The following is a 22,301-nucleotide window of genomic DNA, read 5'->3' on the forward strand; positions in this document are numbered from 1 at the left end:
TTCATCAGACCAGAGCATTTCGTTTCTCATGGTCTGAGAGTCCTTCTGGTACCTTTTGGCAAACTCCAGGCAGGCTGTCATGTGCCATTTACTGAGGAGTGGCTTCCATCTGGTCACTGTACCCTACAGGCCTGATTGGTAGAGTGCTGTAGAGATGTTGGTTCTTCTGGCAGAAATGCTGGAGCTCTGTCAGAGTGACCATCAGGTTCTTGGTCACCTCCCTGATTAAGGCCCTTCTCCCCCGATCGCTCAGTTTGGCTAGGCGGCCAGCTCTAAGGAAGAGTCCTGGTGGTTCCAAACGTCTTCCATTTACGGATGATGGAGGCCACTGCGCTCATTGGGACCTTCAATGCTGCAGACATTTTTCTGTACCCTTCCACAGATCTGTGCCTCGATACAATCCTGTCTCGGTGGTCTACAGAGAATTCCTTGGACTTCATGGCTTGGTTTGTGCTCTGACATGCACTGTTAACAGTGGGACCTTATATAGACAGGTGTGTGCCTTTCCAAATCATGTCCAATCAACTGAATTTACCACAGGTGGACTCCAATCAAGTTGTAGAAACATCTCAAGGATGATTAGTGGAAACAGGATGCACCTGAGCTAAATTTTGAGTGTCATGGCAAAGGCTGTGAATATATTTATGTACATGTGATTTTCATTTTTTCTTCTTTTTTATAAATTTGCAAAGATTTCAAACAAACTTCTTTCACATTGTAATTATGGGGTATTGTTTGTAGAATTTTAGGAAAATAATGAATTTAATAAATTTTGGAATAAGGTTGTAACATAACAAAATGTGGAAAAAGTGAAGCGCTGTGAATGCTTTCCGGATGCACTGTAACTGGGAGTGGGCGAGCGAGCCAATTTTCTGCAAACAGAAATGCGTGATGTGTCATGTGCACGTGCTCAAAGGTTTTAGTCTATCACAAAGTTGTGGAAGAACAGAAACAGGCATTTTTCAGCTTAGGTTCAATAAATCATCTTGGAGTTATGAAATAGTATGTTTTCATAGCACAATTAATTGTTTTATTTCAAAAGATCAAGGAAAACTTGAATCCTTGTGATTTTAAACCGTTTAAATTTTAAATGACAATCCGTAATTCCTGAGATCATTCACAGGATTTGCATTGGTGTTTCATTATAGTGTGAATGTGTTTTGTTTTTTTGTCACATTAGCATGACTGATTGTTCTGTCATATATGTAAAAGAGCCTACAGCAAAAGTCACAGATGTCTTTGTTTTTTTATGCTAAAGCCAATCATTGTGTGTCCCAAATGGGAAATGAGAATGAAAAAATTACATTACAAAAACAAAACGAAAACAGCACTAAAAAGTACCAATTACTTCAATGTTGACATGTTTTTAGACATGTGGTATAGTACATTTTAAAAACACTGTACCATTATATAAAAATATGGTAATCACATCAAAGTTAATATTCAACACATAATATTCCAAATAATTTTTTATTTTACTTGTGCTTTACACACTTTGTGACACTTAGGTGTGCTACATAAACCACAATGACAAAAATAAAAGCAAAGTAAGAGTTAATAAATAGAACTCCTCTGTATTATATATTCACACTGTTCTGTACAGTCCTATAGGCCATATATGAAAAAGAAAATATGACCCTTAATGTCCCGTAAATACAGAGAATCAGTCTGTTTTCTGCACATATCTTCTCAATTCATACACACCACTGTGACTGTGCGTGCATTTGAGTCTACATGATTGTGCAGCTCTTGGCTCTGTCCTCCCTGAGGGTAGGGGCTGGTTCAAGGGGTGTGGCTTCCGAGCTGACTGGCAGTAGAGGCTGATTAGATATGCGCTTGAGAGTGCGGCGTGATGAGCTTCGCTTAAGGCTTGGGGCGGGGCCACGTCTGACAGACACGAGCGTGGTGATGTGAAAGACGTCTCGGACGCTGTTCACGCACATACGGGACGAACACTCCACATACGCAACTGCGCCCAACTCACGCGCTCGTAGACTCCCCTAGAAGGAAGAAAGGAATTGTGGATCGTGAATGTGAGAGTGAGAATGCGAGAGACAGAAAAGGATAGATGGATATAAATATGGAGAGAGGCCGAGATTATTAAAGTGCATTCATGAACTAACTGTGCGCGCGCACACACTTGCTTACAAAAAAGGCTCAGACACAAGTAGCGACAGTAGTGTGACATTTTATATATTTAATCTAAAACTATTTTAAACAGTCCCTTTTTCTAATTCTTTTATGAACATGCAGATTTTATGAGCTCTATTAACTGAGAGACTTTATGAAATATTTGTACATTTGTCACAGCACAGGACCTTATAAGATGAAATGCAATGAAGCTAAAATGACAAAACACATAAAATGGACTATGCATTGGTTTCCCACTCTTTTCAACCAATACATTTCCATGACTTGAAAGCTAATTTCCATGCCAAAACATTTAGCTTTTCATTCTGAAAATGGCACCAAAATCACATATTCGAAAATGTGTCAAATAAATAAACCCACACCATTGTTTGATTTTTATTAAACTGAAAAAATTTCATTTTAAACTTAATCCATAACACATTGTGTGAATCCTAAAATGGACGGGATTTTTAGCAGCATATCGTTGTCTCTAATTGGTAAGGTATTTTAAATAACATGATATATTTTAAACACATAATGTGTTTTTAATCTAGTGCAATGTAATATCCCAATTAAATTTTTTAGGAAAGAGCAAAATGCCTTTCCATGATTTTTCCAATGTTGGCATTGCATACTAATTATTGCATTCAGTATTCCAAGTGCTCATTTGTATTTATTTAATAGCCTATATTAATTATAATAGTTTAAATGATATTAAGCTTTTTGGTTTTTAAGCTTTTAAAATGAATAATTACATGTGTTCTTATTGTGGACATTTATGAATTCACATACACATTGATATAACAGCTGTTTTATATTTTTATCACATTCAGATTTTTTTTCCAGCAGTCCACTTAAGCTCTTGCAGCAGCCGCGGTGTTTCTTATTGCTGTGTAAATGTCTTTAATTTCTATATCTTAAAACTGTACAGTGATCCCTGGCGCTGTGTAAATCATCATGATTTAATCCTCCGTGATCTAATGTGCAGTGTAAATTAGATTTAAGTTTTATAACAATCTCCTGCTGTGCTGATTAAATATATTTAAATTCTTCATATTTTCATAATGATTGGCTTTCAGTGGAGAGATAAATCCTGCCGACTCTCGCGAGAATTGAATCTCAATCGCGCTCTTTCTCTCCATGTTGATTGGCTGTTCGCTGCAATCGTCATTCATTCATGTGCACGAGCACGTGAACAAATCTTAAACTCAGGAACAAAGCCTGAGTCGATAGAGAAGGTCTATGAGCAGCATCATGGTACCAGTAAAGCCTGATTGGATTGGTTTGGTTTTGTCAATTTGTAACCAATCCTGTAACCCGAGCTTGGTGAGTGAGCTTCATGGTATAGGCAACGGTGGAAATCAACATTATGCAGAAAATTCTGTTCAATAAGCTTAACTTGAATTGAATCCGGAACACTCCTCTAAACCTCATTTAAAATCGCATACATTTGTGTGTGTGTGTGTGTGTGTGTGTGTGTGTGTGTGTGTGTGTGTGTGTGTGTGTGTGTGTGTGTGTGTGTGTGTGTGTGTTTCGAAATACTGATTATATTGAGTCAGTGTAGAAGACTTGCGTCATCAGTTTCTGTGTGCCTGTGTACAGTACCATGCCTCTTTACTTGCATTCGTTTACTATGCTAACCACATCCTGTAAATCCCAATGCTGATACCTTTGTGGGTTTTTTTTGTGCATGTGTGTGTGGTGGTGGGGTAAAAAGCACATTTTAACCACACTCTCTTTTTCTTCATATTACAGTCCCCTGTGTGTATGGGTGTATGCTCACCTGTTCATGTGTAACTGGTATGAGCCTCTGTTTGGACAGTTCTCGTAAGGTGCTGACATCTGTTCTCATATCCAGCTTACAGCCAACCAACACCAACTTCGCATTAGGACAATACTCCTGAGCCTCTACCTGCCACTGAAAGAAAGAAAGAAAGATGGTAACACTTTCTATGAAGCCCATATTTATAATGCATTGTAAAGTCATTATAATGCATTATTAATGTCCACCCATTCGATGTAAATTGAGATATTACCAAAACACTTGTAAAGCTTAAAATATATCAGAAAATCTCTCTTAAAAGTCTTGGGTGTAAACAAACCAAAAAAATCAAACTGGTTCTATGGACTTTATTCAATAAACTTTAATGTTTGTGCATCTTATTTGGAGAATTATTTTATATGTAACTTCCATTGTATACATTTGACTTGTAATGTATTATATGTTTTAAGTTTATGCTATGACTTACAGTATGTTATGACTTTTGTAACTTTACTTAAAGCAGGCAAAGACCACTTAATATGATCATACCATATAGCCTTTTGACTGTTTACACTAAGCTGGTTTGACAGCACTTATACGATTAACTTTATTAGCTTCTTGTGCATTAAAATTGGATGTTGCTTGTGTTATAATGCATTATACTCTTTAAGTATAACTATGAATAGGGGAAGTCTTATAATGTACTATAACTGTAGTTATAATTATTTATGAGAAGATAAAACTTATTGTAAGGTTGTATTATGAGGCATTATGAATGCAGTATAAAGCATGAATAATGATGTGGTGGTGGAGGCATGGTTGAGCGCCGGCTTGTGAAGGGAGAGCGAGATCAGGAGGTGAGAACAGTAAGGATCATCACCTGGCAATGATTGTCTCTAACAGCTGTAATTGCAGTGAGAGTGGAGATGGGTTTTAAGAGCGAGTCAGACGGCAGTGAGGAGAGACGCATGAAGCAATGTTTTTATGTTTGTGTATTTATGTTAAACGTGTCTGCTGAAAAGCAGCATGTGCATTGAGTGTTATGGCTGGAAAGCCTTATTGTGTTACACTGAAAAGTTTATGCGCAATAATTGTCTAAGTGCTGTGTCAAGCCGGTCCCAGATTCCTCCTTTGCCATTCTTGATTCCGTAACAAATGCCTTTACAATGCATTATAAAAATGGGCTTCATAGAAAGTGTTACCAAAGAAATGTATGTGCACTAGTGCATAATGTACTGTACTTACAAATGACCAAATGTAAGCTGCTTTGCATAAAAGCATCTGCTAAATGATTAAATGTAAAGTAGATATGTGTGAGAGAGTAAGAGGATGAGGGAAGCAAATTGGCCAGGTCTTGTCTGATTTGTTACAAATATTCACATTCATGCCCATCCAAACTAAATCATACAGTGTTCATACCTAATTACTATACATTATAGCAAACAACGACAGCGCCACATTCCTCTTATAGCCAGTGTGGATCAGAATGACCACAATAAGCCCTTATCAGAAGCATTCCTGCTAAAGCAGAACCAGCCAGAGCCAGTTGTTCAAACGGGCTGTGTGTGAGAATGCATGGGCGTTTGTGTGTGTAGTCCACTGGCCTCTGCTAAGGTTCAACTATGTCAGCTATGGCACCATTTCACAGCTTCTGAATGTGTTCAGCCATCCATCAGAACAACACTGTGATCTTTAACCTTAAATGCCACCCTTCATTGGCCAATCAGAGGCCTCCACCGGCCTTTCAGCATTCCACATCAGGCTTGTGCTCCGCCCCTGTGGCCTCAGCCGTGGGAGGGATCAGAGGTGAGATGCTGTAGTCATTGGTGAAAAAAAAAATGTCAATGTGCAGGGACACCAGAGGAACAGTGAGAGGTTAGAGGTTATGAAATGCCTATCAGGATGGATTTCCAAGATGAAAGACATTTGGAGAGGAATTTGAAATCATTACGTCATCTCTCTCTCTGTCAATGTAATTAATGGGGTGGTGTGAATTTCCCCTACCGGCATTTACCATGGTAACCATAATTTACATTTTTACATGTATTTAAATGTCCACCAAAATATCATATGGCTGTAAATTAATAATCATTTAATTATGTATCTCCTTCAAACAGTTTAAGAAGCGTTCAGAATATCCTTTTTTTTAATGGGGGTAATACCAAGCGACCACAATTTATTGCAGTAACAATAACTTGTTTAATCAAATCAAATCAAACCAAACCAGAATAGCTGTATCGATACCCAGCTCTAGTTATAAATGAGAGAATATTGATAGTTTTAGGGGTGTAAGCATGCCAAACAAAAACACTTTCAAATGAATATTATGGCAGAAGCAATGGTTACCATGGTTAACTTTTGAAAGGGTTTTTGTTTGGCAGACTTACATCACAGTTTTGTCATGGTTTTGGATCTCATTTTATGCAATTAATCTGCACTTGGGTTCTTTTCATCTACGTGCTGTTCCTGCTAAACGTTACAGACGCTCTTTATTGAACTGCTGACTTTTTAAAGAATCTGTTCCCAGAAGGGATGAATGAAGAATTGGTTTTAAAGAATTCTCATGAATTTTTCAATTATTTTACATTTCTAATTTTATCAACTCTGTTTATAATTATTTTATGCATATTACAGTTGTTAATGTATTTTTCAAAATGTTTGTTTTTATTTAATTTTATTAGATGAGAACATTTTTTACAATTTACAAGAAGATAAAATTAATCATATGTTTTTTTCTCACAGTGATATAACTGGAAGATACTATACCATATGATTTCATTCTAGCCCATTGATTGGTTGTTTATTCATTTGTACTCTGCCTTGTAGTATTTGAAAAATTATTTTATCCACATGTATTTGTTTTTTAACCCTGATGAAGGCTTAGATGCCGAAATGCTTTGGCAAAATAAAGTTTGAATTATTATCCAGAGCTTTTCAATTTGAGTCTTCTTTCTTTTTCCAAGCACCTTGTTGGTTTTGTGAAGATGCACCAGAAAAACTCTACAACAGTAATCTTAAAGAGACAGTAACAGACAGTATTTAGCATGTTCTACAAATCAAATACTTGTAAGTAGTACAAATGATGCATGTAAACAATAAACATGTAACTATATGTATATAAAGCACTGTGCAAAAGTCTTAGATGTTTAACAAAAACATTTTTCTAAGATGGTTATTTATATCTTCAGCTTTAGTGTGTCAATAGGCAATATACATTTTAGACTCAAAAACATTTCTTTTGCAAATAGAAAAGATTAGAATAGAAGAACAGGGAGCCCTGCAAGATCATGGCCCCCACAAAACCCCACAATGAACATCGAGTCAGTCTGAGATTACATGAAGAGACAGAAGCAACTGAGAAAGCAGAAATATATAGAAAGAACTGTGGTGAATTCTCCAAGAAGCTTGGAACGTCCTGTCTGCCAACAACCAAGAAAAACTGTGTCCAGGTGTACCCAGGGAATTGGGGCTGTTTTGAAGGCAAAGGTGGCCACACCAAACATTGATTTAGCTTTTTTATGTTTACTGGACTTTGTATGACATTAATTGATAAATAAAAACTATTTATGATATTATTTTTGAAGACATCCTCACTATACAACTTTTTTGTGCCTAAAACTTTTGCACAGTCCTGTACAATTTATGTAGTTTCAAGACATCACATTTATTGATGGATTTGTACATTTTTAAAAAGCTAAAATGTGACAAATGATAAACTAATGATAAAATAGGATTTATCTGTTAAAAAAAATGTCTTTGGTTAATTCTTTAAATACATATTTTTGTAATTTAACTAGAAGGTCCCCTGTATAATTAACAGTAAAAGCAGAGAGAGAATTTATTTTATGTGTAAGAAAAATTGACATTATAACAGAAATATACCCACATAAATCAAAATCGAATTGAATCAGAATCTAAATCGAATCGAATCGAGAGCTGTAAATTGGAATATAATCCAATTGGGAAATCTGTATCAATACTCAGCTCTAATTCTGGTTCATGTGGGTATATTTCAGTTTTAATGCCCATTTTGCTTACATAAAAAAAATTCTCTCTCAGCTTATGCTGTAAATTATACAGAGGAACTACTAACTAGTACATTTGCCAGAGGTCACAAACTATACAATTCAATGGCTTTTTTAATAGATACAGAAGGCCTACAATAATCAACACAACCAAAACTGATCTTTAAAGTAAAAATAAAAGATCGATCTTGGGATTTTAAGAATCAATATCAGGACCTTTCAAACAAAGATTGTGATTGATCGGAAAATCTATATTTTTACCCAGCTTGATTTACAATATATAAAAGGCGAACGCTATGGTAATGGTAACCATTCAACTGCTCATGATACTGTGACCTAGTCCATAGTTTTGAGTCACTTTGATCCCCCCAAAAAAACACATTTTGAGTTTCAAGCACTGAAGTAAAAAGCTTTCTAATTAATATTTAATTTTCTACTCCAAATAAAGAAATAATCATAAAAATGTTGGCCAAGACTTTCCTTTTTATCTTAATGCTGTTGATGTGATGTGTTGATGTAATGATGTGTTTCTGGGTCAGATTCAGATCTGAAGCCGGTTACATATATACCATGATATGAAATTACTCATACTTAATTTTACATACATCATACTCGTCACGCCTATCCCTACCTCATGGGAATATCTCATTTTTACAAGTCAGATGCAAACATATATAGACTCAAAACTGATTCGCACATTCAACCCCTTCAGCACTAGACTCACACCCTCAACACCACAAAATTGTTGACATCTGTGTTCAGATAAAGCTTGTGTTTTTGCGTAAATCCACTATGCCGTCACCCTCCCACTGCAAAAAAAAAAAAAACAACTACAAACAAAAACTTCTCTTAGTCAACAGTTATATTGTGTTTTCAGAGCGGGGCACTAATGCGGCAAGAATGTGTGCGTGTTTATAACTAAAAGTTCACATTGTCATTCTAAAATGCACTGTCACACGTATACATTGAATATCCTACCCTTTAACAATGGTGATGTTTTCGTCTCATTATGAGAGGAGAAGAAAACAGAGGGAAGGAAAGCAAAGCAGAGAAGATTAAAAGAGAGGCAAGGAAGTGAGAGGAGAGTCTGACCTTCTTAGGGATGCTGTCCAAGGTCTCTGGTCTGCTGATATCAAAACAGATGAGCACAGCATCAGAGTCAGGATACGCCAGAGGCCGTACATTATCATAATACGAGGATCCTGCAGAACACACGAGCACACACACACACACACACACACACACACACACACACACACAAACAAACACAGTGAGGGGTCAGGATGAAAACACTTCATTATGATAACATTGATCCTCAACTCAAAGAGCAAACCGGTGCTAGTGGTGCTCACAAATGCTGTGGCACACAAATTATATACACAGGGTCAAACAGCAGGATAGATGATATTAAAGATTGTTGTTGCTCCTGTGGTGAGGGCCTGAGCAGGAGGAAGAGTTCACTTTAATTCCACCTCAAGACAAAGAGAGGCAGATATATGGAGAATAAATACTTTTGTTATTCTCTTTGGCCTTATACGGAATAGCATACTAAAATACTACTCTTACTGTTTCTGCAGTATATTGTATGTGTACTGTTCACAGTATACTCATTTTCTGTATGCATGGAATACCCAAATGACTTCCTACATTTGTCAAAATATAGCAGTATACAACCAAAGTACACTGACTGTACAGAATACTGTCCCATAATGCAACACACTTGACTTGACCTTTCATAGCAGTTATTTAATCAACAGTTAACACATTTTTGTTGAAAGAAAATTGTGCATTACATGTTGTGCCTAAAACACACCTTACCCATGGTAAAATCACTTTTTTATACAATGGTGGCAACTTCAATATGATCAAAGACATGGGGTGTTTCTCAATGCAAAGGGCGCAGAGAACGGCCTTCTTACAAAGACCAGTCTTGCCAAGCTACCTTGGAAGGTTGAACCAGAAACTATTTAACAGAGATGGGTCACTTCTATTAAACGAATGGGAGAAATTGGAATAGTCAATGGTCAACGGATGTACTGTAAAAAGGAAGTCCCACCCTAAAGGCAAACAAGCCAATCACCTTTTAGATACAGACATCACCTGTCAATCAACTCAAGAACATGCATGCGCATTAGCTATACAAGCTGAGATTTTTTTGTGTAATCTGAGGTAAAGAAGCACAATTTATGATACCAGTTTTGTCAGATTTTACTGCTGATTTGAAGTTCTTTTATTGTAATCTTGACCAACCGTTTTTTAGATTTCTGTCTCTCCCCATTTAAGTACATTGGAGCTGCACTTGTATGCTGCTTGTTTACATAGAAAATAGCTGCCCGGGAGCATTCCAAAGATGGCCGCAGATTGACCTGACTTTGCTCAATAGACTTTGTACGAACTGAGGAATACGTAGGACACATCCATTGCAAGCTTTGAGATGTGCTGTGATCTTCCTGTTGCGCAATTGACCATCCCAGACCCCCAGCACATTTGTACCCAATGAAAGAAATACTGGAATTATCACACCAGTGAGGTTTTGGAGGACTAGTGATATGTTAAAAGAATAAAGTCTGTTAACACTTGTTTTTTCATGTGTTTATTGGATTATTAACAAATATTAATATGTGGCTCTCTTGAATACTCGATTCTGATTGGTCAATAGCTCTGTAACAACCGCACCTCCATGCATAAGACCGCTCATCTTTGAATTTGTTTATTAGGCATGTAGTTTTGTAATAGGCTGAATAATGAGCAGTCAGATGGTCATTTTCACAAAATAAGCATCAGCAGAACTCCAAAGCTCCAAAGGAGGTTGATTTCAGCTGTTCGGCAATTTCCTCTCAAATTACATAATTTCAACGCAAATCAATATCATATGTCCATGCATTAATTTATTTGGTTAGTAGCCGTGTAATAAGCTGGATAATGTTCAGTGAGACGGATGTTACTGCAAAATAAACCCCTTCACGGTGATACAAAACCCCTTCGCTTTGGGTCCTGGTCACCCTTTTGGAGTTTATTGTGCAATAACAACTGGCTTACTGTACATAATACCTTACATAGTTGACGGAATATAACAACTCTCACATGCTGTCAGACTCTTGAGGGAAAACACTACAATAAATGTCCTTTGTCTTTCATCGTAGTAGCGTGTTATTGCCCACAAGTCACCATCCGATGCAGCCTCGATAGTCGGCCTGATCAGGAACACCTCCGGGTAATTTTATGTGTTTCTTGGTACTTGCGCTTTGACTATTGGAATTAAACTTTGGCAGTGGATAATGACGTAGAACGAGTCCACGAGTAGGTAAGAACACAAAAGAATGCAGAAACAGACATGTTCAATAAATTGTGAAATATATTAATGATATTAGGCGATTTCACACATACAGAGTTTTGCGGAAAATAAAAGTCTTTTTAGAAATACCCAGAAGCTGCCTGGAATTAGATGTTGTAACATTACCGGAAATGTTCAGTTTTAAAGCTCCGTATGAACTAAGCCATAAGATTAAAAGAATAGTTCAGCCAAAAATGATAATTCTCTCATTTAGTCACCCTTATGCCATCTCGAACTCGTATGACTTTCTTCTGTGGATCATAAAAGAATATCAAGATTTATAGTGAATAATGAGTTAAATTTAGGTCTATTCTCAATCCAAATCGATTGTATTGCATTAGAAGACAAGGGGTGTGTATAATACAAAGGATGATCTTCTAGAACATTCACAAGGAGGTATGGCAAACACATGAGGAGTCCAAATGAGACTAGACAATGAATGAGTGCCTGAAGTGAGTATTTATAGTGTTCTAGATGACATGACTAATGGAGATCAGGTGACCGTAATTAGTAATCGGGAGAGTTGGAGCGGGGAAGAGAGGGAGCAGAGACTGATGAGGGCCTGACACATAGTGAGCAACGATGCTCTCTGGTTTTTACAGGGTATTGTGGGATTTTGCGATTGAGAAAGCCCTAGAAATGGCTAACTCACTGATCAGTGCACTGACTACTGAACTAGGGAGCTGATTGAGACACACCCATGGATGAAACCACACAAGTCATATGGACTAACTTTATGCTACCTTTATGTCCTTTCTGGAGCTTGGAAGTGTTGGTTCTCATTGACTTGCATTATTTGGATATTGCCACATACTTTCTACATCCAAAAATCTCAATTTATGCACCGAAGAAGAAGAAAGAAGGTTCAAATGGCATAATGGTGAGTAAATGATGAGAGAGGAACAAGGTATGTACAGGACCATAAGCAAGGTGATCAGCAAACTAAAAATCCTTAGGGTAACATTTTTGAAAATGCAAGTCTTTAATAAAAAATTGCCAATGACAGCATGCAAATGACACTACAGAGTTTGATGCCATTTTCGTCAATCAAATATGCAAACGGATCATTCGGATGTTTCATGCATATACAAAATTCACATACTATATGTACAGCAAACATACTGTGAAACTAGTTGTGAACTGCCACTGTCTAAAAATGGCATCCCCTCTGTCTTTGCTCATCTCCTCTCTTTAACTCTGCATTCGTCTCTCACTCTGCTGTCCATTCCCTTGAGTGAGGACACAAATCCAGAGATAGATTGAGAGAGAGATCGAGTGAGAGCAAGTGTGAGAGTGACAATGAGTGTTTGAAGTTTTGATCAAAGCTATTGTTTATTGTAGGCCGGCCTCAGGAGAGCCACCCAATGAGCTGCACGTCCCATAATCCCCTCTAGCAGGTCTATCAACAACAGCCAAGGAAAGATGGTCAGCAAGATAGAAATTTGTGTTCAACAGAAGAAAGTCATACACATCTGGGATGGCATAAGGTCGAGTAAATGATCACAGAATTTATATTTTTGGGTCAACTATCCCTTTAAAGGGATAGTTATTGTGTTGTCATTTATTCACCCTTATGTTGTTTTGAAACTGGATGACAAAAGGACGTTAAGGCATAATGTTAATCTAAAGGCCTGAGGGTACTTTAGGTCGTCCGTGTTGCTGTTCACTCCGCGCACAGTATGCATGACGCAAATTTCATCATCAGCCCAGATTTTCTTGACCTGCGGACGTGTTCCTCGTCTGTGTGCTTCGTCATGGCAAGCGCCGGCCATTGACTGTACTAAAAGAGTATCATTCGTATTCGTTGGTCGGCCGGGCACGATCTGATCCAGAACAGAGAAAAACAAAGTATTCCCGGGCCTTTAGTCACCTTTCACTTTCATTAAATATTTTTGGATACAATGAAAGTAAATGGTGACTGAGGTCAACATTCAGTCTAACAGCAACAGTTGTGGTCCACAAAAGAAAGTAAGTCATATGAGTTTTAAAAACTTTAAGGGTGAGTAAATGATGACAGAATTTTTGGGTTAACTATCCCTTTAAGTCACATGTAAAAAAATTTAATTGCATTTGATGTTCCTCACAGTTTGACAAACAGAGAGTGTACATTTTTTTGGTGTCTTCATTTTTAAACATACTATTTTATCATTTAAATCCCAACAAACATATAAAATTCTTTGTTTAAAAATGTTTGGGAACGAAGGGACACAACCAAAAAGATTTGATCCAAGGCCCCGTGAATTTTAGCGGGGGCCCTGAAATATACTCCACTTGGTTTGATATTATTTAGTTATATAACGCAAAGACATTCATACATTTTTAAGTGTGGTGTAGGTGTAATACTTTTTGGGGGCACTGTATATCTCCTAGTTTGTATGCACAAGTCAAACGGAAAAGGAATGCCAAAATAATTTTCAGTTCCCTATTTAACAGCTTCTAAATCACACACACACACACACACACACACACACACACACACACACTGGTTCAGCTATCCTTATGAGGACTCTCCATAGACATAATGATTTTTATACTGTACGAAGACAGTAGACGATATATTCTATCCCCTAACCTTCAACCTAACCCTCACAAAAAACATCCTGCATTTTAACATTTTCAATAAAATATTGTTTTGTTTGTTTTTTAAGCAATTTGAATTACAGGGACACTAGAAATGTCCTCATAAACCATATTTATAGCATAACACCCTTGTAATTACCAGTTTGTAACCTAAAAAAAATTGTCCTCATAAATCACCCAATACACACAAAGAGACACACGCACATTGTGTTAACTCTCAGCTGCTCCTCCTCCCAACATCTATGTGTGTGTATGTGTGTATTCTCATTTCTTAACTGTTGGCTTTTTTATTTGTTTGTTTTTTTGTCTGTTTTTCCAGTTAGCTGTTTGAAAACCTCGTCATTCTTGGTTCCTCTGATAATCACATCAATAACCATTTAGTTCATGTCTTGTTTGTAGTGGGTGTTAAACATCACTGCTTGAGTTCTCAGCTGGGTTTTTTTGCATATGTGTGTGTGTGTGTGTGTGTGTGTTGTGTTCGAGCCGTGATTACTGTGATTACTTCTGTAGTACTAGACATAATTTGTATCTTTTTAAGAACAGTATGTCCGTGTGAAACGCTGACCTGAATCTTTGGCAGTAAACATACTCCCATCTAGTTCCTGGGTTCACCTCTCGCCAGCTGTGCGCGTGTGTGTGTGTGTGTGTGTGTGTGTGTGTGTGTGTGTGTGTGTGTGTGTGTGTGTCTGTGTCTGTGTGTCTGTGTGTGTGTTTGTGTGTTTGTGTATATGTTTATACTCCATTGTGGGGACCAAATGTCCCCACAAGGATAGTAAAATCTGAGATCACCTAGCTTGTGGGGCCCAGCCAGCAGTCCACGAGGGAAATGGCTTATTAAACATACTACATTATGTTTTTTAAAATATATAATAGGTTTCTGTGAGTGTTAGGTTTAGGGGTAGGGTTAGGGGATATAAATTATCGTTAGATATGTAAAAAAATCCAAAACATATATGGAAGTCTATGGAGAGTCCCCACAATGATATAAAAACAAGTTTGTGTGTGTGTGTGTGTGTGTGTGTGTGTGTGTGTGTGTCTGCGTGTAAAGCAGAACTCTATGGGATATCATTAGAGATTGTTGTAAATGCAGCCTTCAGCACAACGGTGTTGGTTACCTCAGCATCACCACACATATTCTCTCATGTACTTTGACACACACACCACATTTAGATGAATCACAAACACAAACGATTACCTGTGTGTTTATTTTGATGTGTTTGTTTGCATTTTCACATATATCAACAGATCTTAGGGAGATTTGAAAAAGGTTAAACAGTAAAGCAGGAGTTTATGTTGTCAGAAAACACATTTGTAAATGCAGATATACTGTAGAGATACTTAAAATCATGTTCTATGTTAAATGAAACTTAAAGGGATAGTTCACCTAAACATTTTATTTCTGTTGTCAATTAATCACTATAATGTAATTTCTTCCGAGGACCACAAGAGAAATTGTGTAGAATGTTGCTCTTTTTTTCATGAAATGAAAGGGAATTTTGACTGAGACTGTCATTCTGCCTAACATCTCCTTTTGTGTTCCACGGAAAAAAGGGTGGGGTGAATGAATAATTAATAACATTTTGGGGTGAACTATCAATGTATGCTATTGTTCAGCATCTGTGGCATGCTGTCAATTACCACAGAAAAAAACCTAAGACTAATCTCTATAGTTTATTAAAGCAAAGCAAAACAAATGCACAGATAGTTGCACGATTACAATGGAAGTGTAAGAGTCAAACGTTCACCTACTGTCCCATTGACTTCAATTGTTAGTGGACTATTGTCAACAAGTCTGAAGAAAGCATGTACAACAAAGCACACACAATGAAGCAAAGGGACCATATCAGCCATTCAACAGTCTCATTCCTCATTTCTGATCAGTCATCAAAAAGCCACTCATCCAGCACTGGATTCATCAGCGGTAAATGCCCACAATTGTTGTATGCTCCCATTTCTTACCATTTTACATGTTTATTATTTATTTACCCCTATTATTTAATATACCAAAATATTTCTAACAGTAGGATGCTACATTTTGTCACATGACCTCATCACGTCCAGTTAGCGAATTTCTAAAATGTTTGATGGAAGGGATGAGATATTTAAATTCATGAGGAAAGCGATACCTGATTGGACAATTCAGTAATATTCATCCTGAAAGCATTACTTGAAATAATGAGATGTAAGAAATCACAACTGATCTTACTTCTGGCTTGATCTTAATTCATCACACTAGAAATGGAAGGTCATGTCAAGTACATTACGTTGTGGGATGCAGTATTGCGTGCTGTGCGCTCTGTTGTATGCTGCACACTTTGACAAATAAAGTAGGACATCTGTGTATACGGAACATTTTCATACTCCGGTGCACAATATACAGAAAATACTCTATACTGCTGAGCTGGTAAGAATAGTATGGTTGTAAACTATTCCAAGCGTAGCCATTATGTCTGCAATGGTGCTAGAGATGCAGAATTTATACAAAGCACCTTTAATGCTAATGCATATGACAATATATTGGGAAAATGCTTCAGTTTAGTATCTACACACTTTTATTTTATTTGCCCTTATGTCTAATTGCACCAACAAGGAACATCTGTCAGACCAATTTAAACATTTCATTTTTTGTTGATCACTTTGGTAAGATACTCTAGGCCACTAAAATAAATCTAAATATGAATTTACTTTTGCACACAAAGGCCTCTGGGTGCCAGACTTGTGAAGAGGGCTTATTTTTAAACATAAAAGAGTTTATAACCAGTTGAACTTCATGGAGTTCATTCAGTGGCCCATTCTGAAACATGGAGTCTTGTGTCCCAGACTCTGGTATGAGAGAGCTTATGGTAAATTTACCCTCGACAAGGTTACAGTCTGACCCAGCTAAACCTTACAGACCAACAACAACAGCAGCAGCAGCAGCGAGGAAAACATTCCCATAGGAACTTTTCTTGGGAAGAAGGCAAGAAAAGAAATCCCCATAAATGACTTTTATTGCAGGGTGGGGAAACATGCAGATGCCTAGAGTGAGGGATTTATGGGTCACACTTGCTGAAGAAACCCTGAAGTGTGTGTCAGGGTGGGTTAGTGTCACCAGGGGTGTAGCTTTACCAGTGTGCTAAAAATCCACCCTGACAGTGATGTCCAAACACACAGTCTCAGCTGTGAACATAGACATGGCTTGAGGTCTAGCTAACTTGTTGGTTTGTTTCATAGACAAGGTTTCACTGTCGTGGAAAACCTGAAAATAATAGGGAATTACAGGTTCATATTTCATTTTGGGGGCTACTAGAATTTGTTTACATGCTTTAATGTTCAAAAACTGTCTCATACTGTGCATTGCTGCAGCACCTCTTTTCACCCTCTGTTTGAAATGCTTTATTGTAGCTCCTGTCTCTTTAAATCCCCCTTTCTGAAAAGACCAGTCTGATCTGATTGGTCAGCTGGCCCAGTCTGTTGTGATTGGTCAACAGCTTAGAGTGTGTGTCAGAAATGCAATATCCCTTACCATAACCGAGTTTCAGCTCCCAAGTCTTCCTGAGCAGCGCATTCCTGAGGCGGGCATTATGCAAATGTGTTACATAGTGATGTAGCTATGTCACGGAAGTAATGACTGGCCTGCAAACCAGGCGTTTCAGGCAGTTCAGGAGCAGTGTTTTCTGTGGGAGAGAGTAACTCCCTTTGGGGTGGACTTTGTGCTTTGTAACATTGCAGAATTGTACATGCACAATCAGCTATATTACACACTAAAGGAAAGGTAAAATCCCAAAACATGTAATAGGGCCTCTTTAAAATTGTGTTATCCATACCTGGAAAAGTAATTGAAATTTCTATAGTCCCATTGAGGATCGGGAGGGAATTTATTTTCTGAAATTGTTTTGTTTCACATTCGCTTGCAATACTTTGTGTTCCCTGCCAGTAATTTTTGCATTCCCTTGCAATACTGTACCTTTACTCATCCCTTATGAACATTAACCATGGTTCTACTGCAGTTAAAAGAGTTGAACTGGGGTGTGGTGATGGAGGCGTGGTCATGTGTCTGTTTGTGGGAGAGAGGGAGTAGTGTGGCTCGTCCAGATGGTTGACATGGTTTCTAACAGCTGTTTCTCATTACAGTGATAGCGGAGAGAGCCCTTAAAATAGATGAACACCACAGAGAAGAGAGAGAGAGAACGAGAGTGCAGCGTTGGCGTCTTTTTACATTGAGTGTAGAATCTGTCGAGTATTGTGAAGAAGTTTTTGTTTATTTTGGGAGTGCATGTTGAACTGAGTGAAAACATTAAAAAGATTGCATACGCTGCACACAAAGGCAAAGAAATGAAAAGCCTTCCCTGAAGTGTGTCACTGCTCCCCATCTCCACACACAAACTCTGATGTGGTGTCACATATGGTATTTGCAGTAAAACCATTGTAACCACAAAATTTACTATGGTTGTACTACAGAAGCTACTGTATAGTTCAACTTTTGTGTCTGTAGTAAAACTATAGTAAAACCATAACCATGTAGTTTTACCAGAGTTAATATATTTTAACCACACTTTAGTAGTAATACAGGAAAACCAACCTATTTTAATAATTATAATCATTCTGCCAACACCCTTCCCCCTAAAGGGAACCCAAAAGAAATGTGTGAAAATGGAAAACGTATTGCAAGGGAACACAAACTACTGTGGAACCAACCTGGTCTCATAGCATAACGTTATTATAACTATGTGATGAGGAGGAGGGTTGGGCCAGGCCATGATGGAGCACGGCCGGTGCTGAATCAGCTGATCAGCGGGAGAGCGAGATAAGGGGCAGCCGGAGACGCCGGTTCAAGAGAGACGCACGTGGGCCGCATAACACTAATTGTTAGGTTTAGGTGAGGGGTTTAGTGTTAGGATGTATGTTTGTTAACCTCATATTTGCTTTTATGACACTATTGGTTAGGATTAGATGTAGGATTTAGGGTAGGGATGTCAGTTTTGTTTATTTAAAACTAGGAAAAAAAAGTTTTTTATGGTTAATGCTCTATCATCTCACATGTTTGACACTATCGGTTAGGTTTCGGTTAAAGAGTAGGGAGGTAGGTTATGTCAAGTCAATTTTATTTGTATAGCGCCTTACACAACACACATCATTTCAAGGCAGCTTTACAGAAAAACAGGCATTAACAGAAGATAAAACTGTAATGTCTATAATGTCAATGAGTCATCATTGTGTGATTGGATAAAATATGATTTTGAATTGTGTTTAAAAATGAATAATTCAATAATAATTGTATTTACAATCCCAGTGAGCAAGCCGAAGGCGACTCATTTAAAACTCCATAGAAAACTCCATAGAGCATTAACCTTATTTTATTTTGCAACTATATTGCCACAGTCTATTTTCATACTATTTTCAAGAGATCAGGCTGTGCAGAACACAAAACTTTTTGTGAGGTAAAGCAAAACTAATCCGAGGGAATGCAAAAACTACTTGGGAAAATAGATTCGCTTCCTGTCCTCCAAGGGGCTCAATAATGTTCTTTATATGCTGTGCTCAGAAATGTTTCATCGGCTATATATATATTAATATTGCATAGAGTAAATTGTGCTCAAGCTATAGTCTAATTTGTGAGAAAGGTGAATTGTTCCTTTCAGCTAGTTCTTTTCAACGAATCAGTCAAAGTGGTTCATAAATTGGTCTAAATGATTCTTTAGTGAATCTGTCTGAAAAGCCCTTATACAATCATCACAAATCACTGGAGAGGTCATGGAAAAGTCCTAGAAATTCACAGGTCAAAACATGTGGGAATCTTAGAAGAGAAGCTAGAATTCACATAAGGCTATTTATATTACATTCCAGAACTCAATAACAATAGAGCAATATAACAGGCTTGTATCCCACTCTTATACGCACAGTCTCATAAACCCTGTATTGTCAACTGTAAATTGCTCTATCAAAGCAGTGAAAGTTCTGATAACCGACTCTTTGTGGTTCAGACGTCACATGCCTGAGATGTCTGAAGCACTCTTGACAAAGCTCAGCAGCAGAGTTCAGAGAGTCACTGTCGAGAACCAAACAATCATGTTCATTTTCTTTTATAAAAACGCACAAGGGGTAGCCAAGGCCACGGGAGCGATCAGCTGCCAGCAGGGACAGGAATGAACATCATCCATGCATGGACATGGCTGGCTCCAAGATTTGTTATATGTGTCACACGCTCTCACACTATTCCAACAAAGAAAATTCACACACAGACTCTTTAATGTCTCAATCATTCTTCCTTGACAGCAATGAGTTTAATTGGACAGCAAATGTAGACCTTGTCTAAAGTTACTGTAAAGAGAAGATTTACTCTCGACAGGGTTACAGTTTGACCCAGCTAAACCCAGACCAACAACAACAGCATGAGAAAACATTCCCACAGGCATAGGAACTTAAAAAGCATCCAAAGAGCCATTCCCATGGTCATTTTTATACTCATCACTTACTTACTGTAGGTCAAAAATGGCCTTAGTTGTTTGTATTTTTAAAGTTGATACTGAAGGAAATCATACTTGAAAACTGCATGAGCAATGAAAGAACAGCTTCTGTAACATTTTCTTTTGGACCCTTTAACAGATCATGAGATTTCTGTGTTTACACTCTCAGACTAGCCAAATCTGTTTGACGCCACAGTGCTTGAGACACAGTGTGCCACTGTTTGATCTGATGTCACGGCTGTATAACGGATCTCACCTGATGTGTCCCACATGTTCAGCTCGATGCGGTGTTTGTCGATCTCAAAGCTTGCTGTGTAATTCTCAAACACCGTGGGCACATAACTCTGCAATGAAATATCTTTCAATTAGTCAAAGCAAAAAAGTCACATTTCTGGCAATCATATACTTATTTTGATTACCGGTGTCACATGTAGTAAATAGACAGTGCAGAGCTACATCATGTAAAAAAAATTATTGATGAAATATTTAAATATTTTGGAAAAAGAAACTTGTTATCCCTTTGAAATAAATGTATTTGTCTTATTTGTAGCACACTGGCAAATATTTTTTCAGTATATATTCTTACTGGGAAAACAAGACATAAATACCAATTAAGAAAATTATTGAAACATTTATGGATTGGCCCCCATTCACTACCACTATAAGTACCTCACTGTAAACCATTTTTATTTTTTTATATATGTTTATATTTATATGGAAGGGATGGGGGGTTAATAATCAACATTATGCCACACTGAGTTTAACTTGTTAAATTTCTCCCTTTACGTCCACCGGTTGGGCATTATGTAATTTAACTCATCATAACATTGCATGAACTTGAATCGCATTATTAAAATAACTTTTAAGTATATAGTAGTATATTAGCTAAAACATTTACTCTAGCTGCTGTCACTCATCAATTGCCTTTATTAAGTAACTTATTTTCCATAATGTTAAAATATGATCAGATCACCTCTGGATAGCTGTCCTTGGCGAACACATGCAGCAGCGCCGTTTTCCCACACTGAGTGTCACCGACCACCACGATCTTACAGCGACTGCACTGTCCCTCCATCATTATCAACACTGTCCGCCCGCCTAGCGCTTCACGAACATCCGCTGCCTGATAACGGTCCTTCTTAACGCTGAATGAATGAATCATAGGAGAGACCGTCTGTGTGCGACACGCGGTCTGTCTCTGAGAGTGGATGGGTCTGTGCCAGGGAAAGAGTCCACTCACCCTGGCGCGCGCCCCTCCCCTGTGCGCCAGCCAGTCTCCTGGTTCCCACGGTGACACCACGCGCTGAGTCTCACCCCTCTCGCGCGTCACGAGCCGGGCCTGCGGGTCGTGCTGCTCCCTCTTTGCGTTCAATAGGCTACTGTTGTCTTCTAAAGATACTGATAATATCCACTGTGTTCATTCATTCCAGCTGTGGGTTGTGCATGCATGGTGCATATTAAATGATCCCTCGGGCTCTTGTCCCACATGGAAATACAATTCCCCATATAGGACTCTCACGGTCATGAAAAATCTGGAAATAGCATGAATTCTGGGAGTTTCAGGCTAATTGACTAGCTATTTAAACCTATACGCCTTCTATATAAAACTGTATAGGCTAAAACGTATTGTTTTTCTAAATCTGTTATTCTCTCATTCTCTTCTTTTAAACATTGGAGTACAAAAGTTGCATGTTCTGCATTAGGGTAGACCCATAACAGTTTTAACGGAGAACAGTTGTAACACTATTTCCTATCTGATGCAAACTCTCTGGAGTTTACGCTTAAAATGATAAAGTATCCGTATGCATAAATCTGGCATATGAGGTATCATTTGAAAGCTTAGAATCTGACCTTTTCAGAGATATCCATCATGCTACTTAAAATAACAAAATAAGGCCTCAAAACATAAGTGTTGAAAAGCACCCCCTAGAGCTAATGGTGTAGAAATATTTATTTACAAATAAAAGTCTATCTCTGAAGATAGTGATTATCTTCAGAGAGCTGACTAAGACACTACAGCATCT

General features: G+C 37.8%; 1 protein-coding gene across 1 annotated transcript; it reads right to left on the reverse strand.

The window, feature by feature from the left end:
- Positions 1 to 1,465: 1,465 nt before the first annotated feature.
- Positions 1,466 to 21,940, reverse strand: LOC127647839 (rho-related GTP-binding protein RhoN-like). Its single transcript, XM_052132329.1, has 5 exons — positions 21,251 to 21,940; positions 20,534 to 20,621; positions 9,010 to 9,119; positions 3,914 to 4,048; positions 1,466 to 2,000 (listed from the first exon to the last, which is right to left on the reverse strand). Exons 1-5 carry the CDS (start codon positions 21,437 to 21,439, stop codon positions 1,731 to 1,733), a joined length of 792 nt encoding a protein of 263 aa, XP_051988289.1. The 5' UTR covers positions 21,440 to 21,940; the 3' UTR covers positions 1,466 to 1,730.
- Between the last annotated feature and the right edge of the window lie 361 nt (positions 21,941 to 22,301).

Source organism: Xyrauchen texanus, chromosome 8, assembly GCF_025860055.1.
Source record: "Xyrauchen texanus isolate HMW12.3.18 chromosome 8, RBS_HiC_50CHRs, whole genome shotgun sequence".
NCBI lineage: Eukaryota > Metazoa > Chordata > Actinopteri > Cypriniformes > Catostomidae > Xyrauchen > Xyrauchen texanus.

Excerpts from the sequence above, each read along its gene's own strand:
- LOC127647839 (XM_052132329.1), bottom strand. The coding sequence starts at position 21,439 with ATGATTCATTCATTCAGCGTTAAGAAGGACCGTTATCAGGCAGCGGAT. Across the intron at positions 9,120-20,533 it reads GAACATGTGGGACACATCAG|GATCCTCGTATTATGATAAT; the intron begins GTGAGATCCGTT and ends TGTGTTCTGCAG. Across the intron at positions 4,049-9,009 it reads TGGACAGCATCCCTAAGAAG|TGGCAGGTAGAGGCTCAGGA; the intron begins GTCAGACTCTCC and ends TCTTTCTTTCAG.